Consider the following 26,960-nt stretch of genomic DNA (forward strand, 5'->3'; position numbering starts at 1 on the left):
GACCTCCCGATCGGCAAGCCTTAGGCTCGGTGCTTTAACCCACAGCGCCACCCGTGTCCCCCCATTTAATTTTAATTGGGATCAAATACCATAAGGTTAACACTTAAAACCCTTTTTCTTTATAGTTACACAAAGTGAAATGGTTCTATTTGCAGCTAGCATCCATGCATTGTTATTAATGAACTTATGAAATGGAAATAAAACACCACATTGTGCTGAAGTTTCTGTTCTAGCATCTTCCCTCCCCGCAAAAGTCTCATACATTATGTTATCTTGTTGTGGGATAATATCTGCTATAATTGCAATACCAGTCCACCGAGGCTTCTCAAAGCAAGCATTTGGATGAGGTTACTGGCCTAGTAATTTGTAACCATAATGTTCCTGATGCTTTCTAACTATGATAGAGAGGTCTTTGGTAGTAATAGCAGTAGCCTTTCCAGTTGCAGCAACTGAAAATTTTAAATGCTCAGTTCAGTCAGCAGCGAAACTATGATTCAGGAAGCTTAACAGTGGTTGATGTGAATCTGAATTGACACGCCATGGTTTGCAATTCGCCAGCAAATGGAAACTGGAAAGTACATTGTTCTGTTCACTGTTAAACTGTGTTCTAAGACATCCTCTTGGTTTGTGCAGAGTAACTCGTCCTTGTCTTTTGCTTGGCCCTCATCTGCACCCCAGAAAACCCCAGAAACCTTCATGGTGTGATGAAGTTCTGTGGTAGATGTTGAGGGAGTTAAAATGTCAACAGGGAAAGGAATCATTGATGTAGCTTAAAACGATTGCTTTTTAAGACATCTACCATTCTGCATTTTTCAGTTCATACAGGTATCAACCATCAGTTCATGAAAGAATGAGAGATATTTTTAAGCAAGTCAAAATTATAGACGCTGTCCTTTCACAGTTTCCTAATTTGGAGTGTGGTAGTGCTTTGGGAATATTTGCAATTGTTGTTCAGCAAACACCTTTGGCACATGTTCTGTGAAACTTAGTGCTAGAGAAACCATGACTTGTGAGAACGGCTCTGCAAGATCAGTTTTGGTGCTGAATGGTAGTTCTGACTCACAAATTAAAACACAGCCTCAAACTTGCAGTAGAATAAAATGTATTGAAATAATAATAGAAATTTAATGAGAACGCGTTATAATCCATGGATTTGCCTTAAGTCTTTTAATTGTTAGGAAACTATTTCCACCTACTATGGAATTGTAGTACTGATTGGATAAAATGCTTAAACTGTGCTGATTCCAAATTTTGTTGTTGCAATGCTGCAATTCTTTTGGGAAAGGAGCCTTTCTCTTCCATTAGAGACATGATTCTGAAACCTGTTTCTTCTCTCCACCACACATTTTATCTTCTAGAACTGAAGTTGTAATTTGAGGTGTTAGTTACATCATCTTTGTAGGTGAACTCCCTAGCTACTTCTGCTGCTATATGAATAAACAAAGTGAGGTTCATGAGTAGTTCAGCTATTGGGAACTTTACATTTGCCTTGTTCGTTTTGTTTACTGTTATGGCCAAGATTGTATTGCTATTGGTTCACTGCTGTTTTTCAAAGCCCAAAGCAGCTCCATCATCTTACTTGGTTAATGATGGAAGAATGCAAGGTAGCTCTGAACCTGCCGGCAAAACCTACATTAAAAAGGATAGTGCTGATGAGCTTCTGTGTTACTCTTCTTTTCTCCCAATCAGCAATAACAGGTTAGAATCTACTTTCCCGTGTGTCTTCCTGCTTTATTACAAGGGAGCAAGTGAGTTTATTGCTGAGAACCATGGATTTTTTATTTAGTTCAATATTCCCTTCCTCTCCCCTCTGTCCTCTTCTGTCCTCAGTATTCTAATCTAAGGGTGTCGCTAGATAGAACAGAACACATACTACAGAGAACAAGCCACAGTGCTGAGAGGTCTTGAAGTTCAAATTCTTGAACTGGTCAGCCAGGAATTGCAAGCATTGTCCGGCTTCCAGTGACAAGTGCTTCAGTTATAACCAAAGGAAGGGCTCTGTTCTCACTTTGCTTTTGTGTGTACCTATATATTGCAAGGGCACAGTTCTTCCCACGAGAACGGAAAAGGAGAACAGTGGTGTATTGGTATTACTGAGTTCACTCTGTTACCATACTCACAAAGTAGGGTCATTGTTCAGTTCACAGTCTTGGTCTTCAAAACCGAACTTTTTCTCTAGGAAACTGACTTGCGCAGCAATTTTCAAATGGAGCTAACCTAAAACTGAGAACTCATGAAAATGCCCCAACGATTGCTGAAGGAATTAGGGCAGCTAAGACTTACTAGTTCTTAAGTCATCTTTTTATTGTTAGTATGGAGACATCTTTTGCGTTTGAAAATGGGTGGTTGTGACAGGTGTTGCTTCATGGATTTATTTTGGTAAGCCATAGGGGTAAGAGGGCAACAGTGAACTTTATATGGTGACTGTTTCAATGATATGGAGATTAACTGCTCCAAATTAATCCCTAGGATTAATCCCAAGGAGTGAGAATGAGGCGATGATGGCTGGCTAAGTAAGGTAAGAAGTGTTTGTGCGGGGAGGTTTTGATTCTGATGATCAGAGAGCATGCCTGGAGTATGTAGGAGATTGCTGGTGTCTGCTTAACTGATGTAGTGAAAATCCTATTTCAAAGTACAACTCTTTTGCCTTTCTATGCCATGATGATCTTGGGGATGGTTATTTAACGGGCAGGGTTATAATAATAATAATAATTTATTATTTATACCCCGCCCATCTGGCTGGGTTTCCCCAGCCACTCTGGGCGGGTTCCATAGAAACCAAAAAAACACTAAAATATCATACATTAAAAACTTCCCTGAACAACTCTCCTATCTGTGACAACTCTCCTGCAAGAAAAGTTACAAAGTTTGTGGCCATTTAGTTTTGGGGAAAGCGGAATAAGGGAGGACATGATAAGAGGTGCATAAAATTATATAGTGTTGAGAAAGTAGATAGAGACATTTCACACCCACCTTCCCACCCCACACACCATAATACTGTACTAGACTCTGGGACCATCCCAGTGAAACTGAAAGGAGAAGGAGGGTCAGGATAGGCAAAAAGTATTTCTTTGCACAATGCATAGGAATTTGTTACCCCAAGACTTGTATGGTTTGAAAGGGATTTAGACAAATTCAGAGTGAAAGGGTAAGGTTGTCAGGAATTCTATGCTACCCTCTTTACCCTTTGCCTAGTACCTGTGTTTATAGAAATAAGTGTTTTATTTTGTGTGAAATTTCACATGATATTGACAAACATCAGGGGTCTCTCTCCCTGCCTGTTATATGGCAGACATTGTGAAATTGTATTGCCAGAGAGAGTAGCCTGGAGTCTCATTTCCCTCTTCCTTGTTTTTCTCCTTTAACTCTCCTCAGATCGCTTTTGATAACTTCAAGCCAAATACTTCTCCATTCTCGTATTTCACTTAACTTGATTGCAGTTTAAAGGAATAAACCAGCTGCTTTCTTGTTTTGCCCTTTTCCCAAGTGAGTGAAGCAGATTAGCAAATCACACCTTTGCAGCTTCAATGCTACAATTTTGTTTTCAAACATTGAGATGAAATATTCAGATAAGCACCAGCAAAGTACTGAACTCATCTAGAGCTACTGTCTCTAGCAACCTAACGAAAAGCTAAAGTTCTCGGGAGGAAGGGTGGGATCTAAATTTAATAAAATTCAGGAACGCTATGGATTGCCTTCAGCAATTTTTGTTGACAGGGTAGACTTCTCAGTATTGAAATTGGATGACTTAATTGTAACAGATGGGCCATTGCTCCACTCTGCGAGTGGGTGATGCCAAGGCCTACCCTCTGCAGGCCGCCGCAAACCCTTCTTCCTCCTTGCTCTGGCCACTCTAGCAGGAAGAAGCGGGGAACCCCATGGCACTGAAGCAAGCAGGGAGAGAGAGGGCATGGTGAGGGGGAAGCCAGGTCTTGGCATAAGGGTATCACTGCAAAGAGGAAGAACAGGAAGAACAACAACAGGGCGGCTGGGGGGGGGCTCTCCATTGCCCAGGCACCCAGGGATGGCGGGGGCAGCCCGGCTGCCAGCCTATGGATGGGAGACGTGAGTAAGGGAAGGGTGAATGGGCTGCGGCAGAGGAATTGCCAAGCAAGAACATTTGCCAAGTGAGATCATGTGCAGGTGATATTTGAACTTGGGTATCCTCTTTATCCATCTCCCTTATTAGACCATATTTGTTTACCTGAGCATGGTAGCAAGGTAAATAAGTCACAAAAGATAGTAGCTGCACATTTTGAACTAGTCTGCTAAGAATTCAGTAGCCTGCGTTTCCACATTAGCTATGATGAATAAGCCTCTTCTCTGCAGTCAGCAAGGATGCACAGGCAAGTAAAAAACGATTGCTTTCTGTCAAGCTGACTGATGGAGGAAGGGCAGAGTGATTTGTCCCCACTCTGCCAGCTTCATGCAAGTTGTGGTGGAAGAGACTTTTTCCCTTTAACTAGCACAGAAGCGAAGTGAGCTTTCAGAGGACAGTTGGAATGATCTTTCCCTTCCCCACCAGCTCAATCCCCTGCATGGAATTCCTGGTCGCCTATGGCCACCAGGTGAGTTGTTGAATTCAAGGCTGAGGTAACTTACTTCATGTGGAATCACCAGTGCTTTGCTTTTAAGGATTATTATGGGGCAGCAGGCAGGTGGCTAGCAAGCAAGCAACAAAATGGAAAATGAGGTTTAGTGTAAATAAGGGGCTAGTCAGCCATAATGCTAAACCATGGTTTAACATTACAAGCTTCTGACTGGCGCACACTCTTCTTCAACTTTCTTCAACCATAAAGTTGACTCTTGCCTGTTGAAATGGAATACTGAGGATGAAACGGTTAAATCGGCTATGATAAAATGGGCACAAGACATTGGTCATAACATTATGTTTGCTGACTGGGAACGGTTGTGGACCACCGGTATGAAATTTACGGCATGCAGTGCCTTAAGAGAAAATATTATGAAAATGATCTATAGGTGGTACATGACACCAGTCAAGCTTGCAAAAATTTACCATTTGCCCGATAACAAGTGTTGGAAATGTAAAGAAACTGAAGGAACATTCTTTCACCTTTGGTGGACGTGCCCAAGGATTAAGGCGTTCTGGGAAATGATCTATAATGAACTGAAAAAAGTATTTAAGTATACTTTCTTGAAGAAACCAGAGGCCTTTCTCCTGGGCATAGTCGGCCAATTGGTGCCAAAGAAGGATAGAACCTTTTTTATGTATGCTACAGCAGCAGCAAGAATACTTATTGCAAAGCATTGGAAGACGCAAGATCTACCCACTCTGGAAGAATGGCAGATGCAAGTAATAGACTATATGGAACTGGCTGAAATGACCGGCAGAATCCGAGATCAAGGAGAGGAGCAGATGGAAGAGGACTGGAAGAAGTTTAAAGTTTATCTACAAAAACATTGTAAAATTTATGAATGCTGAGGGCATTAAAAATGAAATGAAGGGGTTTAAGTGGTCAAGATAAATAGATTATAAAGAGAAGGATAAAGGCTTAAGATGAACAGTTAATGATCTTGCTGAACTAATTTTTAAATTGGAATACAAGAAGGGAAGGCGGGTGGAAGTAAATGAGAATAAGGTATTGAAAGTTATCAAAATGAAAGAGTGTTCTTTTTATACTAAACTTTTTTGTTGTATTTTTCTTTTTCTTGGGTGTTTTTTCTATTGGGATTTTTTGATGTTTGTTCGCTGTTGTTTTTCTTGTGGTTTTCTTTGTTGGGTTGTTAACTTTTTCTGGAAATCTTTAATAAACATTATTATAAAAAAATAATAATAATAAAGTTGGCTCTTGCAAGCCATAGTTTTTCAGACCATGCAGAAATTTGGTGCCAGACCACAAGCATGACAACTTCAACTGTATTTAGGATTGGTTAGGGGTATTCTACTTACACCTGCCATTTCCCCATTGATAGAGTGGTTCATAGCCTAACTATATAGTGCTTTAATAATAATAATAATAATAATAATAATAATAATAATAATAATAATAATAAAAAAATACCCACCTCAGGTCCCTTGAGGCATCCAAAGGCCAAATTTAATAGACTTCCAAAGGGCAGGAGCCAAGGGTGCAGCCAATGAGAACAACTGTTTTTATTACCTTGCTTTGTTTGTATATGATGTGTGATCGACTAGCTGCTGTTCACAGGCCATTTAGCTTGCAGGGAGCTATTGGCTGCATTTTAGCTGTGATCTGAAGCTTCCTTACTTGGGAGAAGACCTCCTGAGCTCAAAGGGACTTCTTATTCATTGTGTGTAAGAGTGGGCATTGTTTTGCATCCTGTCTTAGGTGGTGTTCTGCCCCTTTATTCTAAGGGTGGAGTGTGCAGAAGGCAGATCTGCATGACTTTCGCTGGATACGACAACGTTCTCAAATGCCCACTCATTTTTCAGTAGGGACAGTTAAAAGGCTCCCGTCTTTCCAGATCAGTCTGCTGAAATGAAGAAAGCATGGGGAAAGTGCTGTGAGCTCGGTTCTGGGATTGAAAACAAATTCCTGGGCTGAGGATGTGCTCAGAAGCATCCTGTGAATTGTCTAACTTTGGTTGGTGGACCTTGGGATTCCAGTGACAAGTGGATCTCACAAGCCTGAATTTCACCCAGCTGTATTCTCAGGCCTCCTGTATTATATAGCCTGTTCTCTTCTCCCAGGCTTTTAATCCCATCTGTCTTTACAGTCAGTCAGTATTTTTCACAGAAAATGTAACACATTTGCTTAGGAATTACAGGTTTGCTTGGTGGTATTGGAGTAATGTTACGAGATACTCACTGGTCTCCATAGCTTGTGGGTTGGCATCTTGTCTTGGGAGACAATGGAGGAGTGTGCCTTTGGGGGTGAAGTCAAATCGTCAGAGATACACAGCGCCTGCTGTGGCTGAAGAGACTGATATGGGAGAGACATGTTTAGTTGCAGGTGGGGCAGAGGAAGGTGTCAGGTTGTGCTGACGCAGGCATACCATGGCATTTCTGCGCTCCTCCCAGCGGTCATTCCTCCTCTGGTCACTGCTATGGATACAGGACCTGACTGATTATCTCCAGGCACTGTGGTTGTCTGAAAGGGATTTCTACATGGCACAGTTGACGTTGTCAGCCTTCATGTAACGTTTGGTGACCCCTTTGTAACACAGAGCTGGTCTGCCAGTGGGCCTGGTGCCTGAGGCCAGCTCCTGATAGAACACGTCTTCCAGGATCCTGCCATTTCCCATTCTGTGGACATCAGCAAGCTGACATAGATGTCACTAAGACAGGAATGCGAACATGCTGGAAATGTGGACTTGGGAGAGCGCATCTCTATTTGAGACGCTGTCCTGCCATGTGAAGCCTCAAATCTGTCTAACACAGCGCATGTGGAAGGCTTTGCTCCCGGCAGGTTGCCCAAAAAGCAGTGAGCTCAACACACAAGCATGTTAGACCTTCATCTTGGTATTGATCGTTATCATCGCATTCACCCTTTTGGAGAGGCAAGCTCTCAGTTTCTGTCGTCTTGGGAGTAGCAATTGCTGTTTGATAACAGAGGGGGAACAAGTAGTACTCTTGATGAGATCTATAATCAAGGCTGTTTCAGCACTAAGCACCAAATCACACTATTGTGTTGTTGCATCATTGGCTGGTTTGGTTTCAGTTCTTCTGCTGGGTAATCCGTTCATAAGCTGTTAAGACGCTGAGCCTTTTAAGACCCAGGTAAAAGGCCACACATGTAATATCCTTGACAATACCTTGTCTAAATGTAGCCTAGTAGAAACTGGAAAAATCAACACCTTCATTACCCATGTCCCAAAAACCTCAAATTGACCTCTTGATCCCTGACCTTGTCCAGGTTTATTCTAATAATAATAATAATTCTAAAATAAAAGCTGCTTTCTGCTGAGTCAGACCATTGGCATGCCCAGCCCAGGGTCATTGACTCTGAGTGGGAGCAGAGGAATATGTTTCCCAGAATACTTTAAACTTGAGTTTCTGGGAATCAAGGCCTGGGGCACCACTGACGTATGGCTTCCTCACCAGCTGGCCTTCAGAGGTACTCAAGGCGCCGCTGTGAATATTATCTAAAGTTCTTTGGCTTCATCCAGCTCTACATGTATGTACAACTTGTTACTTTCAGGGTCTTTCAGATCTACACAACAAACATAGGAACAGCAAATGTGTTGACAAATAAGGGGGTGCTTCGTTTCTGAATTCTCTTTCTGGTTCATTTTACAACCTTGTTATATGACTGGGGTGTTACCATGTTTGTGTGATGTTGCTTCACGCGGAATTAACACCCTATCAGAATATGATGGTGGAAATGTTCCTTTGTGTGCTTACACTATCTGAAAATACAATATGCTTACTAACATGTAATATAATTTATTATTTATACCCTGCCCATCTGGCTGGGTTTCCCCAGCCACTCTGGGCGGCTTCCAACTGAATATTAAAAACAATACAGCATCAGACATTAAAAACTTCCCTAAACAGGGCCGCCTTCCGTTGTCTTTTAAAAGTAGAATAGTTGTTGTCTTGACATCTGCTGGAAGGGCGTTCCACAGGGCAGGTGCCACTACCGAGAAGGCCCTCTGCCTGGTTCTCTGTAACCTCACTTCTCGCAGCGAGGGAACCGCCAGAAGGCCCTCGCCGCTGGACCTCAGTGTCCAGGCTGGATGATGGGGGTGGAGTTGCTCCTTCAGGTATACAGGACCGAGGCCGTATAGGGCTTTAAAGGTCAGCACCAACACTTTGAATTGTGCTTGGAAGCGTACTGTAGCGTGCTATGGTTTTTTGTTTTTGTTTTAAAGTGGAGGGAGTGGGAAATATACTTCTCCTCGCACCTGTGTTTGACTTGGTAGTCGTGTACATGGCAAAGCACAAATAATTTCAACTATAGCTGTTCTGCCAAACTGTTGTCTCTGTCATCTCTCATACAGCCCGGCTCGTTAGTGGTTTCATAGATAATCAGCATGTGTTGTGAAGGAGAGTATGTGGATGATGCCATCTGCTTCCTGGTCTTTGCTACCTGCTATCTTAATCAATTACAGGTAGCGAGCCAATGAGCAGTGTGCTTCAGATGTTGGCACCCAAGGGCTCTCCTCCTGGAATCCTTGGCATTCTCTTCAAGGCTTTGTCTTTGTCTCCTTTGTCTTTGCTTTTCCTCCTCTTTCTGGTTGGTATTTCAATGCCATTTCTGTTACAATTGGTGGCAAATACACTGCATTCAAGGCTGAAGACTATGATGATCACAAGAGTCAGATGGCACAGCTATTTTCCGAGGTTGAGCTTATGGGAAAGTTCAGTGTTTCAACTGACCTGCTTAGCAATCAAGGGTTAGTTGCTCCATGTTGCCTTTGCTGGTGTCAGGTGAACTAGACCAGCCCAGCTAATGCCTTTCCTCCTCCTGGGTTTGTTGGCAGCCCAATCAAACAGGCAGACACAGCTCCTCCAAAGTTGTTGTTGCTGTTAGACCTGCCGCACACACCAAAGGTCCCAGGATCACTTACAAGAAATCATGTTGTCAGGGCTGCCTCAGGTCCCAGCTCACAAGAGACCAACGCCAAATCCAGTTTATATACAAAAATGTTTATTGAAGTCCATTGTACGCTCCACAACCGAGGCGCGCAGCCCCACGTCTGTTACGTTTAGACCGCTGAAGTCCCCTCTGAGTCAGTCCCTCCTCTGCACCAGTTTAAGAGGGCTGTGCTGCTCCACCTCTTCCTTTCCTTCCTTTTCCGCAGGGTCTTCCTGCCCCCTGGGGTTTCGCCCCTCCTGGATTCCCCTGACGCGGAATCCCCAGACAGCTCTTCCCCCCTCCTGCGTGCTTTGGGACCTGGCTCCTCCTCCGGGCTCCTTGTTCTTCCGCGCGCCTCCACATTTGAACTTGGCGCGCGTTCGCAACCGCTAACCTTCCTCTTGACAGTTACACTACTCCCTGCACTACTCCCCTCCCCTTCCGGGAGGATGTCTTGTTCCGATCTCCCCTCCCTCTCTGCTTTCGGACCTGCTTCTCCTGTCACTCTGGAATCTCCACCCCCTTCACTGCGCTCTGGCGGAGAAGCCGGTCCCGACTCCCAGCTCCCACTTTGGGTTCCCCCGCTGGTCCCCTGCTCCTGACGAGTCCCCCCTGTGACTCCCCTTGGCCTGACCACAGGCGCCCCCTTCTGGGAATCCTCCCTCACCTGACACATGTGTTTTCCCGTTTCGGGAATCATAAATCCAGAAGGCCACTGAGGAAAAAATTGAAAATAATTCTGAGAAGGGCTGTAAGAGAGATCTGGAAGAAAAATCAAGGAAAGAAAGGTTGCAAAATCAGAATAAGTTTAGAAAACTTGATAAATCCAGGTATCTTATGTGTGGTTTGAGTCCTGTGTTTGAGCACCACTGTCTGTTGTAAGCCACTGGAGCTTGTACCTAATATGTAGTACACAGATGTTTGATTCATGCGCCATTTTCTGTGAATGAGAGGGTTTTGCCAAGACATAAAAGGTTTTTAAGTCAGGCATGAGAGTTCCCTGCAGAAGTGCTCTTTGTCTGCAGTCTTGTGTGCACCTTTCTTTGCGCATGTGTCTCACTGAACAGTGTGGGCCTTCCTTCTGAGTAAACATGCACAGGATGGGACTGTTAATGTGGGAAAGGAATATCTGTACCCCTAGGTGACGGTTTGCCCATTGCACTGACCAGCTGCTGCCTTCTCTTCTCTCCCTTCCAGAATTCTGTTTTGCATGCCGTGCCTTTTCTGAAGTGCCACCCATGGTGGGCTCTGATGAAACTGCCCTAATACATTCCGGGATGGCAGTTAGCTGATGGACAGCTGAGAATGACCTTGACTGACAGACTGCGGGAGAAGATATCACGGGCGTTCTACAACCACGGGCTGCTGTGTGCTTCCTGCCCCATCCCTATCATCCTTTTCACCGGCCTCTGTGTCCTGGCCTGCTGGTAAAGTCTCTCTTCCGCAGTATCCATCCATGTGTGCCTTGTCTTCAAGTGGACCACGTGGTTGTGCATTTTCATTTCAAAAACGCTGTGAAAGTATTGAGGAGAGGCCAAAGGGCCCAGGAGGAAACAGTTGCATTTCTGCAAAGAACACCCAGACGGAGCAAGTTTAGATACCTTTGACTAAATGCACCAATACAGTGGTACCTCGGGTTACATACGCTTCAGGTTACATATGCTTCAGGTTACAGACTCCACTAACCCAGAAATATTACCTCGGGTTAAGAACTTTGCTTCAGGATAAGAACAGAAATCGTGCAGTGGCAGTGGGAGGCCCCATTAGCTAAAGTGGTGCTTCAGGTTAAGAACAGTTTCAGGTTAAGAACAGACCTCCAGAACGAATTAAGTATTTAACCCAAGGTACCACTGTACTTGTGGTTTGGGTTAGCAGATCTTTTGAGAGGTGCCGGATTGCAGTAGTGGGCTAAAATGTCTGACATGAAAGGGCTATTCTTTCATCACTGTGTAGGCTTGGCTGCTTAGTAAGGCTCTGAAGCTGTGTGGGATATACTCCCGTTTCCATTAACTTTCAAAGAGGAAGAAATATTTTATTCTGTCCAAACTTTTTCCTGCTCCCTTTGTCTCCTTTAGTCCTGGAGTGCCTTTGCAATGCCAGACTAGGTAGTCATGTGGCTGGCAGTGTTATAGCAACGGTGTCTTGCTGCTATGAAACATTTGGCATGAGTGTAAGAAGGTATTGGTCACTAATAAACAGAATTGTGACCTTGCCATAGGACTTGGCAGCAAGAGAAAACATCATGTTCTCTTTCATATGGAAAACCGATGTAAGAGAAGAGACACAGAAGAGATGCAGCCAGAATTAATTTTCTTTTAACAGAAAGTCTGTTTTCTCAAACTGGTTAAAATTTCGGCCATAGCTACTTCTGCTGTTGCACTCTGAAGGAACTATTTGAGGGGAAGGAATTTGAGGGTGGGTGGGGAGTGTGTTCCCAGAGTTCCCAGAGTCTGTATTCCCTGTATTTAAAATCATACAGAGCAATACTGCGTTCTGTTTAGAAAAGGCCTTGGCAATTTTCGCTAGTTCACAGTTGAAGGAAATGTTGGAAGTGCAGAAGTAGCTGAAGGTCAGAGGAAAATTTTGTATCTGTGAGAGTTGTGTGGCAATGGGACGTGGCTGCCTTGAAGTGGAATCTGTTTGCTTTGAGGCCTGAGCAATGTTCTTGCCTGCAAAAGCTCATGCTGCTTTTTAAAAATGTGCAGGTCTTTTAAAGCACCACAGGGCTGCTTCTTGTGCCTTCTGCGCATGACTTCTCTTCTGGCATTTGTCATGGATGTTCAGTTTCAGGGTGGGAGAAAGGACGTAAAGGCTTTGCCCATTTCTTTTATTTCATCGCTTGGGCTTGCCTAAAATTGTTTCGCTGCCTGTTTTCTGCCTTGCAGCTACCCACTGCTGAAACTCCCATTGCCCGGCACTGGACCTGTTGAATACACCACCCCTGTGAAGGACTACGCGCAGCCTCCAGCCTACCCAACCCACCAGCAAGGAGAGCCGAGCGAGAGGCCTGACTGGGTACTGTTACTATTTCTACTACCACAGTGTGTGCAATGAGCACGCATGAAGAGGAGGAGCCTGGTAGCATTTGGGGTGGCGTAGCTCAGAGAAAACACAGGCAGAGAAAACACAGCCACCGTTTTTATATTTTTGTCGGTATTGCCTTTCACTAACTTTCATATTTCTAAGGCCCAGAATAGCTCTGAAGCATCTGTTCTTGCATTGAGCTTCTGTTCCACCCTTGTAGCAAAAGAGCTGCCGCACGAAGAGGCTTGGGTACAGTTAGCTAAACAAATGGCACATAGAGAAAGGAGCTGGTGGAAGAGTACTTTGCTGCAACTTTGGTCTCCTCTCATAAATTTGTCTCATCTCATTTTCTCCCTCCCAGTACACAGGCGCTCCTGTAGCCTACATTCAGCAGGTCCTGGTGAAAGCCACTGTCTCTCCATGGCCCAAGACATTCCTGGCTGTTGACGTGTTTCGGTCCCCGCTCTCCCGTGTCTTCCAGCTAGTGGAGGAAATCAGAAACCATGCCCTGCAAGACGGGTAGGTGGACCTCAATGATTCGTTTGTTTGTTATTAAATTTATATGCCACCTTTATCAGAGGACCAGAGAGCGGTTTACAGTATTTTTATTACAGTATTACAGGCTTTTCTCCTTTGCAAAAGAAGCTGCACAACTGTGAGCTGATCCTCAAAAAATGGGGCTTTCCCCCTTTCCTCCTCTAAAAACCAGATGCGTCTTATGGTCAGGTGCGTCTTATGGAGCGAAAAATACTGTATGTGAGGAGCTTCATCATGCTGGTAGAACATATAATATTGGATCCAAAATTGGGCAGCCTGAGACTTGCTGATTTCCTGGCTTTTCAGAGGGATCTCTTGACCTTTGTATTTGTGGAGAGTTTCTCTTGTTCAGAGGCTTTACTCCCTTGTCCTGGCTCTCTTTTCTAGGCGGTTAATCTGATGCCAACTGATTCACCATCTCTTCAAAATACTTGAACTGTAAATTATATAAACTAAACCTAGTCTTCACGGTCTGCTACAGAACCCAAGTTGTTCTCCTAATATGCTCTTGATCACGTTGGTTGGTGTGTGCTGGTGCAGGGAGCCAGCATTCCTACTGTATACGAAGTATCTTTATCTTGTGAACAATCCTGAGATCTTCAGATGAAGGGCAGTAGATAAGTGTAATAAATAATAGTAATGATAATAATAATCAAAAGCAATAAATATGAACGTTCTTTGACTCAAAGCTCCAAGAGCCTTGATTCTGTTTGCACCTTCTGTTCCTGGAGATATTTGGAACCATGTATCTTAGCTTCTGTATGGTCAATCCACATATCCTGTATTTGTGCTGGATGCAAAACTTGGATTTGGATTGCTGATTCCTTCCCCTTGTTTTGGGTAGACCTACCTGCTTTTGAAGCTGTTAACTGACCATGAGTCCCTTGGTGGCAGTTTTTCTTGTCTGCAGAGCAGAGTTGCAAGGAATAGGAACAGTGAGAGATGGAAGAGGTGGAGTACCTCAAACGTAAGGGCTGGGAGCTTGAGGACAATGTAGATAGTACAGTGGTACCTCGGGTTACATACGCTTCAGGTTACATACGCTTCAGGTTACAGTCTCCGCTAACCCAGAAATAGTACCTCGGGTTAAGAACGTTGCTTCAGGATGAGAACAGAAATTGTGCTCTGGTGGCGCGGCAGCAGCAGCAGGCCCCATTAGCTAAAGTGGTGCTTCAGGTTAAGAACAGTTTCAGGTTAAGAACGGACCTCCGGAATGAATTAAGTACTTAACCCGAGGTACCACTGTGTAATGCAGAAGTGATGGTGACAGCAGGAGAAGAGGAAAAATGACTTTGGCTAAGGTGTTTTGGAATGACCATAGAAAGGGAATATCTCTGAAAGGAAAACCACCAGAGCCCAGACCATAATTTTTAACAGTAGAGCATATGAATATAAAATAACCATAGGCATAAGAGAGCCCACAGGCAATTTGCCACTTCAGAGAACTGATGGATACTTGCAAAAATGAATTTGATATCTGTGACCACTTTCTGAATCACTGGGATGAATAATCAGTGGAATTGCAGTGTCCCTTTCTGCTTTGACTATTTGCGGATACTCTTGATCTGCTGCAACTCTTGGCTTTTCTCTCTCCCCCCCCCCCCCTTCAGCTCCAGAATCAAAAGTCTGGAAGAAATCTGCCTTCAGGTAACAGATCTCCTTCCCAATTTAAAGAAGCTTCGAGGCTTGCTTCCTGAACATGGCTGCCTGCTGCTGTCCCCAGGAAACTTCTGGCAGAATGACCAGGAACTCTTCAGTGCTGACCCGGATGTCATCAGAACGATCCACCAGCATGAACCAAAGACGTTACAGACATCGGCTACCCCCAAAGGTATGAGATCTTGCATGAGAAGAGATTAGTAGGGGAATTACTTGTGGAACATCCAATGGGCCCGACTCATGTCTCCCCTGACAACCAGCTTAGCAATGCTACATGTGGTGGTCCTGTGAAAAGGATGTTTAAACTGACAATCCCTAAAAAAGCCAAAGCCTTTTCACTAGGAATAATGTGACAACAGGCAGCTGGAACTTAATATGCACAGAAGTGGAATGAAGGATCACCAACCAGCTTCTAAAACTGATGGACTATGCTGAAATGGCGAAATTGTTAAATTAAGAGGACATAATGATGAAACGTTTAAGGAGGAACGGAGATCATGGATGGGTTACAAGTCAAACTATCACCCATACATGAAGTCGCAGGCAGGATTCGAAGTATAAACAGTGGATTATTGAAAGAACCAGTGATTTGGTGTTTAGGCAGCAAAAACATACGTAATACAGTGGAACCTCTACTCACGTACGGAATCCGTTCCAAAGGTCTGTTCATGAGTCAATCCGGGTCACTGGTAGAAGCGCAGTTCTGTGTGTGCGCATTTGGCGGCAGCACCGTTCTGCGCATGTGCAGATGGCAGAAGCTGCTTCTGTGCGTGCGTGAATCACAGCAAACCCGGTATTTACTTGCGGGTTGGCCGCGGTCACGAGTCAAATTGTTCACGAGTAGGGGCGGTGGTAAGTCGAGGTTCTACTGTATAAAAGGTAAAGGTACCCCTGCCCGTACGGGCCAGTCTTGCCAGACTCTAGGGTTGTGCGCTCATCTCACTCTATAGGCCGGGAGCCGGTGCTGTCCGCAGACACTTCCGGGTCACGTGGCCAGCGTGACATCGCTGCTCTGGCGAGCCAGAGCCGCACACGGAAACACCGTTTACCTTCCCGCTAGTAAGCGGTCCCTATTTATCTACTTGCACCCGGGGGTGCTTTCGAACTGCTAGGTTGGCAGGCGCTGGGACCGAACGACAGGAGCGCACCCCGCCGCAGGGATTCGAACCGCCGACCTTTTGATCAGCAAGTCCTAGGTGCTGAGGCTTTAACCCACAGCGCCACCTGCGTCCCTCTTCTACTGTATAGGACAACGAATAAAAAGGAGTTAAAAAAAAACCCCAGAAGAGATGGGGTGGGAAGTCAAGAAGAAAATATGTTTTTAAAAAACTGCTTTGAAATATCTTTGGAGAATTAATGAAAAAAAAAACTACGTGGAAAACAACAACAACAATGCCATAGTGAAATGGAATAGGTTTGCCCTCAGCTTTCTTACATAATGGTACAGTGGTGCCTCGCAAGACGAAATTAATTCGTTCCGCGAGTTTTTTCGTCTTGCGATTTTTTCTTCTTGCGAAGCACGGTTTCGGAAAAGTTTTGGAAAAGCTTCAAAAATCACCAAAGTCTTCAAAAACCTCAAAAAAGGCTACCACACCGCGTGCTATGAGTTGCTCCTCGAAGTCAAGTCGCAACTGTATTAACGGTTTTAAGAAAAAGGAAACAAACTTGCAAGACGTTTCCGTCTTGCGAAGCAAGCCCATAGGGAAAATCGTCTTGCGAAGCAACTCAAAAAACAAAAAACCCTTTCGTCTTGCGAGTTTTCCATCTTGCGAGGCATTCGTCTTCCGAGGTACCACTGTATCTAGCTTGTCCTTGATCAGGTGTTGGGAGGCTGGCCTGAATATTGGAGAACAGCTGTTCTGCCATGTCAGAGCCAGGAAGAGAGTTTTGACATCAGCTAAAAGGAGAGCATTTTTGGATCTGACCAAAAGCTGATCCACAGTCGCCAACCAGATGCCCATGGAAAGCTGATCAGCAGGACGTGAGGGCAGCCACCCTCCCCTGTTGCTGTTATTCCCCAGCACCTGGTATTCAAAGACATGATGCCTCTGACCCTGGAGGTAGCATGATACAAATCTTTTAAGCTGTCTGTCATAAGGAACATGCTACAGTTCCTAGCTTGATTTAATTGCCCTTTTTTGTACTTAAAAAGATACAAATCTTTTAAGTTGTCTGTCATAAGGAACATGCTACAGTTCCTAGTTTGATTTAATTGCCCTTTTTGATGCTTTTCCCAGCCCTGTTGTATTGTTTCTTTTTGGGGATGTGGCAACTGGAGCAGTGTGTGACAGTCTTCATTAAGCTTGGGGAGCCTCATTTGCTTCCCGGTTGTGCGACTTTGAAACCTCATGCGTCCCTCTTCTTTCCTCAGACCTGCTGTTCGGAGTCCCAGGGAAGTACAGCGGGGTGAACCTATATAACCGGAAGCGAGTGGTAACCTACACCATTACCCTGGGTCTTCAGCGCTATGATTCCAGGTATTTCGCGATTTCATCCAGAAGATGGTGAAACAGTCGCCTACGGCTTTGGAAAATGCTTCTCCCTTATTCCATGTGTTGTTCATAATCCAGGACTGTTTTTCGTTTTCTCAAGGCTGCCTTTAGCATGTTTTCCTAACAGGGATTGTTAAATCCATGTCGTTTTCTCCCCTGAATGATCGCATGTCAAAATGTCACGTTAACATCTCTTTTGTACGCTCCATACACTGGCAAAGCCTTTATGCAAAACCTTCCTTTGCCTATGCAAATACCGAGGCACAATTGAGAACCAGCGGATTAGAATAGTAGCCGTGGTTGTGAAACACTGAGCCTCTTACGGCTGCTACACAGGTTACAAAAACAGGGCAACTTTGCTGTGTGCCCTGTAACTTATGTGAAAGCTGGTTTTTCTCTTTTAAGACAATGAGCACTGCATGCATGTGCTTTGTAGGAGCTGTGAGTTGCCCTTGTGCTTTCCACGGCAGGTTCCTTGCCAGCCTCCGCTCCCGCCTCAAGGCGCTGCACCCCAGCCCCAACTGCACCCTGCGGGAAGAGCACATCACCCACGTCCACTTCAAGGAAGAGATCGGCATCGCTGAACTCATTCCCCTTGTGACCACCTACATCATCCTGTTTGCCTACATCTACTTCTCTACGCGTAAGTGTGAAGGGCAGATTAGGGCATTGCGAGGAGGGGGGCTCAAGGGACCATGTGTGCTGCCCCCCACCCCTGGTTTTAACGCAGCAATAGAGAGGCGCAGAGCTGTTCAAGTTGTGTCTCTGAGCAGAGACACAACTCTAAAGGCTCCGCACCTCTTGTGTCTCTTGCTAGGGGGAAAGGGTAATAAATGCAGCACCCTTTATTTAATAGCCAGAGCAGTACAGTGGTACCTTGGGTTACATACGCTTCAGGTTACATACGCTTCAGGCTACAGACTCCGCTAACCCAGAAATAGTACCTCGGGTTAAGAACTTTGCTTCAGGATGAGAACAGAAATCGGTCTGCGGCGGCAGCGGGAGGCCCCATTAGCTCAAGTGGTGCTTCAGGTTAAGAACAGTTTCAGGTTAAGAACGGACCTCCGGAACAAATTAAACACGTAACCAGAGGTACCACTGTACTTGGTATTGTGTGTGAGAGACAGAGAGACAGAGACACTTTCTGGAACCTTAAGAAAAAGAAACACTGTTTTGGGATAGGTGGCATTTCTTGTTGTGTCCCATCCTTCAAGGTGCTACTTTTGCACGCCCTGGCGTGAACCTCATTTTAGAGTGATGGATTGTGTTGTGAGTTGAGAGACATGCAGACCCGCTTGCACATTTGCACATCAATCTGTGGATGGCACCTTTTCTGCCTTTCCCATGGTCTGGTTAGCGAATGCGTGTGTCCTGCCTCCACGGCTTTGTTTCTGTGTCTTACTTTCATCCGACGGTTCTGGAGGCTTTGCTTTCTCTCCCTCAGGGAAGATTGACATGGTGAAATCAAAATGGGGCTTGGCTCTGGCTGCGGTTGTGACGGTCCTGAGTTCTCTGCTCATGTCGGTTGGATTGTGCACACTCTTTGGCCTGACACCTACGCTCAATGGAGGGTAAGCATCTAAATTAATCTAACTGGCAGGAGCTGGTTAAGATTCCACCTAAACATTAGGAAGAACTTCCTGACAGTAAGAGCTGTTCGACAGTGGAATTTGCTGCCAAGGAGTGTGGTGGAGTCTCCTTCTTTGGAGGTCTTTAAGCAGAGGCTTGACAACCATATGTCAGGAGTGCTCTGATGGTGTTTCCTGCTTGGCAGGGGGTTGGACTCGATGGCCCTTGTGGTCTATTCCAACTCTAATATTCTATGATTCTATGATTCTAAGATGGTTGTAAAAGAGCTGCTGCTCTCCTTTAGTTCCTCCCTATAGCTGCCGTATTAATGATCTCCTTTCCAAACAATGTCTCATGCCTGCCTGAGCAAACTGTATTATCCTTCTGCTGAGATGAGCTCCGTTAGGTGGATACCTAAAAATGCACAATATGAGTACAACAAATTCATTTGCAAACACCTTCATCTACACCAAACATGAATCAGAACTGGGATTTTACCTGTGTCTTTCTGGCAGGTGAATTGGCTCAGAGGTGGACACATTATTAGAACAAACACACCCCAATGCCTACCAGATTAAGATTAAGAGACACGTCATAAATTGATAGAAGCACCTGTTCTAACCTGACATTTTTTGCCAGAAAATGTCCCAATAGAAACCAGTAGCTCCACTGGCTCTCGCCAAAACAACAGTAATCTTTGGAAGCCACAGAATAACCTCTTGTAACAAGGTAGCTCTCCGGTATAAATCCAGATGTTTTAAACCTTGTGTGCTTGACAAAAACTGCATCCTGCATAAATAATTTCCTACAGGCCAGAGCTAGCTTTTATGCAGACACAGGACAACCAGATCTTGTAGATCATGGAACTTTAATATCAAATACAATATATTACCAGGGGTATAATTCCTTCAGCAATTACACCTGCAAACTGTTGAATGTGGATTCTGTACCAAGAAGCCCATTTAGTACCTTCTTCAGTCTCCCATGTTTTAGCATTTGAAATTTTCTAGCCCCCATGGAGCAGTTTTGTAGAGCAATTTTCTCGCTCCCGTGGCTGGGGTGATTAGCTTAATCATGCATCACAACGTTGGAAAGCAGCAGAAATCATTTCATCAAGTTTAACATATTCTGCCCCATGGATTTGCTATTTATCACACAAAGCTAAGAGTTGACGGGAAGAGGATGACCCCCACCCACGCGCCCAGGAATTAGGGACCAGTATCTCTCTTGCGGGGCCTTGAGATGCACTCAGTCTTTCCTTTCCCCTGCCTGCCCTTTGTCGGAGTCTTGCATCATCTTCCCACGCAAACAGAAGAGCATTACCACATCTCTCCCCGTGACCTTCCCCTTGTAGCACCACAACACCGCTGTCTCTGATAGGAGAGCCAGGCTTCCCTTAACTGGACGGTCACTTTGGATCCATGCCAAGTTGATCTGAGAGCCCAGCTGCCTTGTTTGCTCTTCTCGTTGAATGTGGGGGAATGGTAAATGCCGGCATCTGAAGTATGCTTTGTCAGATGTGTTCATAGTAAATAGTATTGCCTGCCTTCCTAAAGATATTTATTTTCCAGTAGCTCCTATTTTCCATTAGCCCCCCTAACTGTACCCCTGAAGGACCAGGTGCGCATCCTGGGAGTCGTTTTGGACTCGCAGCTGTCCATGGAGGCGTAGGTCAATTCTGTGTCCAGGGCAGCTGTTTACCAGCTCCATCTGGTACGCAGGCTGAGACCCTATCTGTCTGTGGACTGCCTCGCCAGAGTGGCGCATGCTCTAGTTATCTTCCACTTGGACTACTGCAATGCGCTCTATGTGGGGCTACCTTTGCAGGTGACCCAGAAACTACAACTAATCCAGAATGTGGCAGCTACACTGGAAACTGGGAGCGGCCGCCAAGACCACATAACACCGGTCTTGAAAAACCTACATTGGCTCCCAGTACGTTTCCCAGCACAATTCAAAGTGTTGGTGCTGACCTTTAAGGCCCTAAATGGCCTTGGTCCAGTAGACCTGAAGGAGCGTCTCCACTCCCAACATTCTGCCTGGACACTGAGGTCCAGCGCCAAGGGCCTTCTGGTGGTTATGTCACTGTGAGAAGCCAAGTTACAGGGAACCAGGCAGAGGGCCTTATCTGTAGTGGCACCCACCCTCCCATCAGATGTCAAAGAAATAAACAACTACTAGACTTTTAGAAGACATCTGAAGGTAGCCCTGTTTAGGGAAGCTTTTAATGTTTGATGGACTACATGCACCCAGCCAGATGGGTGGCATATAAAATAATAATAATAATAATAATAATAATAATAATAATAATAATAATTAATTATTATTATTATTATTATTATTATTATTATTACTACTACTACTACTACTACTACACAATCTTTTAAAGGATTGTTTGACCTCATTCTATACTGCCTACCTCCCCCACCCCACCCCCAGAGCTCAAGGTGGTACCCCCACTTCTTATTTAATCCCCACAACAACCCTGTGAGGTCGGATAGCCTGGGAGATAGTGATCTGCCCAAGGCCACCCAGTGAGCTTCAGCCATTCTCTTCTGAGAATGAGACTTGCTCTGGTTACTTAGGCCAGGCAATTCCACTTTCTATATGTTTACCCTCCGTTTTTCCTCCAGGGAGATTTTCCCTTACCTGGTGGTAGTGATTGGCCTAGAGAATGTGCTGGTCCTCACGAAATCTGTCGTTTCCACGCCCGTCGACCTGGAAGTGAAGTTGAGGATTGCGCAAGGTACGTGGAACGAAGACGGCAAGTTCTGCCAGACCATTGGCCCATCTCTGGTCTGGGTTTTTTTTTTGGGGGGGGAGGGAGAGACTTGATATCCCACCTTTCACTCCCCTTAAGGAGTCTCAAAGCGGTTAACAATCTCCTTTCCCTTCCTCCCCCACAACAAACACTCTGTGAGGTGAGTGAGGCCGAGAGACTTCAGAGAAGTGTGACTAGCCCAAGGTCACACAGCAGCTGCATGTGGAGGAGCGGAGACGCGAACCCGGTTCCCCAGATTACGAGACTACCGCTCTTAACCACTATGCCACACTGGCTCCCAATCTGTTCTGATCGGCAGTGGCTTGACAAGGTCTTTCCCACACCTGGCACCTGAGATCAGTGCTTGCAAAGTAATCCCTCTGTTGCTGAGCTGTGATCTTTCCTCTGTGGCAATCCATGCTCCAGCAGTCACTCTGGGTCTTAAAAGGCACGGGGGAGTATATTGGAATGGGTCAGAGCACCCTGGGGGACAGGCCCCATGACAGACCGAAGCCTGTTGCTCAGTTGACACCAGATTAAACACACCGAGATTACTGCATGACACTCATTAGGAAATACAGGAGGAACCTAGCAATCTTGCTTTGCAATCCAGTCTCAATATGCATAGCTAAAGGAGCACAGAAGACCCGATTACAAAGCAAGCAGTTTGATATCTTTGTTGTGTGTGTGTGTGTGTGTGTGTGTGTGTGTGTGTGTAGAGGTTGATTTAAGCTTATTTTAATAACGTATGTCCTAAAAAGAGCCCGCTGGATCAAGTTGCACAAGAGTAAACTCCCCTCCTGTAGTTTCCAGCAACTGGCAGGGACACACTTATCAGTGGAGGTAGTAAATTGCTGCTTCACTTTCAGTGAAGGTAACAATTTGCACAAAACCGAGTAAGGAACTGTTCCTCCTCTCATTGAATTTTAGTAGTGTGGTTGACCCAGGAGCACCAAATGTCTCAAAAGTAGCAAAGCCAGTTGCATTCTCCAGCCACTTCTCCAGCTTCCCCTTACGTGTCAAGTATGCTGGCTGGTTCCTGACAACAGAGGCACGAAACTGAAGTGTGAAGTTACCTGTCCCTCCAGAAGAGCATTGGGAGTTCAGCAACCCTTTGTTTTTGCATGTTGCGTATGACTTTTGTTCTGTTAATAATTTTTGTCATTTTGAAGAAGGGGTGGGGAGCCCCTGTCCTGCGGACCAACGTCAGGCCTCCCCATTTGGCTTATGAGGCGGTTTCCTCAAACTACGTTCACCTGTCTCCATATGTGATGCCTGCTGTGGAGCGCTTAGGAGACACAGCTGCTTCTCCTGCAAAAAGCAGCTGTTGTGCAGGGGGCTCAGCCCTTCTTGGTGACTGCCACTCACATGACATTGTTACATTAGATGATTGGCGAGTGGGTGGTCCCACCCAGCTACCAAAGTTGGACCAAGTGGCAGGGGAGATAAAGACCTGGCCCCCTAGGCCAACAAGTCTCCCCTGTTGTAAATCAGTGCCGCTGCCCTCTTAAAATGTTTGTGCGTTGGGCAGTCGCTGCAGGTCAAGCAGGCCCCCAGCCTCCAATCACCCACCTTAACCTTACGTCTGCATGTGTCCCTTTTCCCCAGAGAGCCAGTGTGGTGTAGTGGTTAAGAGCAGTGGACTCATAATCTGGGGAACCGGGTTCGCGTCTCCATTCCTCCACATGCAGCTGCTGGGTGACCTTGGGCCAGTCACACTTCTCTGAAGTCTCTCAGCCCCACTCACCTCACAGAGTGTTTGTTGTGGGGGAGGAAGGGAGAGGAGAATGGTAGCCGCTTTGAGACTCCTTCGGGTAGTGATAAAGCGGGATATCAAATCCAAACTCTTCTTCTTCCCCAGGTTTGAGCAACGAGAGTTGGTCAATTATGAAGAACATGGCTACAGAGCTGGGGATCATTCTGATTGGCTACTTCACCTTTGTCCCGGCTATCCAGGTACTTGGTGGGTTCTCGTGGGGCAAAAGCCCTGCTTGGGGTGGGGGGTTGGTTTAGCCTGGCAATTACCCACCACCTGCAGAGCATCCTTGGACATAGTAGGGCTTGTGCTCCTACCCTTCTTCTCAGACCTCCTGTGTTGCCATCCCATGTTAGTCCACAGCATCTTGTGCCATCTGCCAACCCTCTTCTTGCAGTTCACAGTTGCCAAAATTTTCAGTCAGTTCAATCTACCAGCTCATATGTCACCGTGTTTTCATCTGGCAACAGTCAGTTGTGTTTCTGTAGCCCTGAGACACTTCCCTAGTGGGGTCCCCCTTGAAGACTGCCTTGACGATACAAGTCTAGATGGAGCTTGGCTGTTGGGGGCGCCTCAGCCATCCATGTTGCCATCTTTCTACCTTCTAGATCAGCGGTTCTCAACCTGTTGTGGGACTACAACTCCCATCATCCCTGAGCTCTGGCCTTGCTAGTTAGGGGTGATGGGAGTTGTAGTTCAACAACATCTGGGGACCCACTGGTTGAGAAAGGCTGTTCTAGATGCAGTTCAGATGGGGGAGAGTGCAGCATTCCATTCATTCATTCATTCATTCATATGCCACTTTCCCTCCCAAAAAATCATGCTCAAAGCAGCTTACAACAAAGAAAAAGGGAACGTGTTTCAAAACCAAGCAGCGCAAAAGCAATTTCATAACAACAGACCAAAATGACACAGTAGCAAATGTAGTAACATGCAAAAAACAAAACAACCATGTTTCAGTACTGTAAATATAACAAGATTACATAAACAACAGCCAGCATCCCATAGCAAAACATAACAAGGGAGTTCTCCTTGGTCCCTATGACGTTGCTCACAGTCCCTCTCCTGCAACAGCTTCTTGCAGGGCTTGAAACAGCCCTCCCATAATGTAACTCACATTTTACCTTGAAAGCCGCTCAGTGTGTTGAGACTTGCATATGTCTCAGGGAATGCTTTCTGTCACTACCATTGTGAGGCCTATTGAAGGCTGCTTCATAATAGTCCACTCCCTGAACTGGGTCTGTTCCTGGCGGGACTTCCTCTTGGAAGCTTGTCGTGGCCTGAAAGGGTTGCTTGTCTCTGTTCCCTTCTCCACAGTTCATAGATTAAATATCGTTAAGATCCTTTTGATGGGATAGAAAGCGTATTTTGAGCTGATAGGAAGAGCTGATAGGCAGAACCTTTATGCCTCCTGTGCTGTAGCAGCAGAATGGCGGCAGATTCTGGTGGCTGAAATCCAAACATTCCAGCCCTGATTTCTGCATCTTTGCAATAATGGTGCCTGGAACAGGTCTGCTTGTCTGCCCCTTATCTTTGGCCCTGAACGTGAAGGACGCAGAAGAGATAATGCTCAGTGTGCTTGTCACAGAGTCCAAGGAATCCTGGCAATAGGGAGCCAAGTTGCCACAGGCTTCATGTGCTTTTGACCCTCGCCCCGTTCGCTTGAGGTCTGGTGCTGCACTCTTTGGCTAAGGACATGTACCTCATTACCCCCTGGGTTTATTTTTATTTTTATAAGATATTTATTAAGCTTTTTCCAAAGAAAGACATAAATTTGCAAAGTAGAAAAAATAAGAACAAAGAATTACAAAGTTAAAGAAAAAAACATAGAAAATAGAAAAGAGCTAAAAAAATAAAATACAGATATTATTAAAAAAAAATACATAGAAAATACAAAAAAGACAAAATAGCTAAAAAGAAAAAAGTTTTCAATCCAGATTTCAATATTTATAAACTCATTTGCTTATTTTCTTGACTTCCTCACACCTCCCCTTTTTGTATTCCCATTTATATAATTGATTCAGCAAATCCTTGCCTTCTTTCATTTATCTTAACTTTTGATCTTAACCTATTATAACAATATGTTTTCAACCATTATCAATCCGTATTTACATATTCTTATTACTCTTGTTGCCAATGCCACTTATTTTCAATCCAACATCATTTTAGCATTCATTAATTTTACAGTATTTCTGCAGGTAGTCTTTAAATTTCTTCCAATCTTCTTCCACCGACTCTTCTCCCAGGTCTCGGATTCTGCCAGTCATTTCTGCCAATTCCATATAGTCTATCACCTTGGTCTGCCACTCTTCCAGTGTGGGTAATTCTTGTGTCTTCCAATACTTTGCACTCATTACCCCCTGGGTTTAGCCTACTCAGCCTTGGCGCTCCTCTTGCTCTCCGGAGGTAGAATTGGTCCCTCAAACAGGTGACCCGTTTTGTCGAGAGATGTGGGAACGCACATGTTCACACATACCCTTACCTCCTCCCTGCTCCCAGCACTGGGCAGCACAGATCCTGAAACAGATCCTAAATACACCTTCCCCCCCAAAAAACCAGAAGCATTTTTGCTGGGGTTGATGGGGGAAGAAATTGCGAAAGTGGACCAAAGACTATTTTTTGTACGCCACAGTTGCGGCAAGAACTTTATTAGCCCCAAAGTGGAAATTACAGGAAATACCAACGATTGCGGAGTGGCAGACGAAAATGATGGACTATGTAGAACTGGCAAAACTGACTTTCAGAATCAGGAACCAGGAGGACTCAAAATTCCAGAGAGACTGGAGTAAATTTATCGATTATGTTAATAATCATTGCGAAAGTTTGAAGACACTAGCAGGACTGAAATGTTTCCTACGACGTGGACTTTAAGTTATAAATGCGAGATACAGATTTGTAATAGAAAGCTTGTTGAAGGGGGTTTGGGGAAGGAAGTTTTGTGCTCGGCAGAGTGCGGAAAGATTGGATTGGTGATGTAAAGTGAAAATATTGTTTGATGAGAAAATGAATAAAAATTATATTTAAAAAAAAAGATCCTGGAACTGCTGCTCCTGTTGTTGAGTGAGAACTGCTGAGTTCTCATGTCTGGCACAACCAGCTCCCAGCTGCACACTGTTTCTTGCTGCACAAAGATCTGCATTTGCTGCCTGCTCTGGGGTGACTCTCCCTGCTGGGAGCTTAGTACAGCAGCTAACAAACACCCTCCTCTCTTGTGCCTTGCAGGAATTCTGCCTTTTTGCTGTGGTGGGCTTGGTGTCCGACTTCTTCCTCCAGATGCTCTTCTTCACCACCGTCCTGTCCATTGACATCCGCCGCATGGAGGTAAAAGAAGGCAGTAATAATAATTATTATTTATCACTTGTGCCCTGCCTACCTGACAGGGTCGCCCCACACAAACACACAGTACATCTGTAACACAATCTGTAACACAATACATCAGACATTAAAAGCCTCCTGATACTGGGCTGCCTTCAGATGTCTAACGAAAGGTCGTATAAACACAAACACACAATACATCAGACATTAAAAGCCTCCTGATACTGGGCTGCCTTCAGATGTCTAACGAAAGGTCGTATAACATAATTGTTTATTACTTGCAGTGGTTCCCAGAGGGGGCCGTGGGATTCTCTAGAGGGGAGGCAGGGGGTGCTGGAAGTATA

At 45.1% G+C, this 26,960-nt stretch overlaps 1 protein-coding gene across 2 annotated transcripts in view; it reads left to right on the forward strand.

The window, feature by feature from the left end:
- The window catches only part of SCAP (SREBF chaperone), a 63,501-nt gene that overhangs the window by 7,068 nt on the left and 29,473 nt on the right, over positions 1-26,960 (forward strand). The window contains exons 2-12 of one of the 2 annotated variants that reach the window (XM_077936635.1): positions 2,470-2,518; positions 10,701-10,930; positions 12,389-12,518; positions 12,889-13,046; positions 14,675-14,895; positions 17,095-17,200; positions 17,686-17,858; positions 18,660-18,786; positions 21,418-21,530; positions 23,407-23,501; positions 26,524-26,622. In XM_077936635.1, the coding sequence (XP_077792761.1) occupies positions 10,809-10,930; positions 12,389-12,518; positions 12,889-13,046; positions 14,675-14,895; positions 17,095-17,200; positions 17,686-17,858; positions 18,660-18,786; positions 21,418-21,530; positions 23,407-23,501; positions 26,524-26,622 (1,344 nt within the window). In that variant the 5' untranslated portion in view covers positions 2,470-2,518; positions 10,701-10,808. The remainder of the gene's footprint in view (positions 1-2,469; positions 2,519-10,700; positions 10,931-12,388; positions 12,519-12,888; positions 13,047-14,674; positions 14,896-17,094; positions 17,201-17,685; positions 17,859-18,659; positions 18,787-21,417; positions 21,531-23,406; positions 23,502-26,523; positions 26,623-26,960) is intronic. The other variant, XM_077936634.1, reaches the window with a different exon arrangement.

This window comes from Podarcis muralis, chromosome 12 (genome assembly GCF_964188315.1).
Source record: "Podarcis muralis chromosome 12, rPodMur119.hap1.1, whole genome shotgun sequence".
Lineage (NCBI taxonomy): Eukaryota > Metazoa > Chordata > Lepidosauria > Squamata > Lacertidae > Podarcis > Podarcis muralis.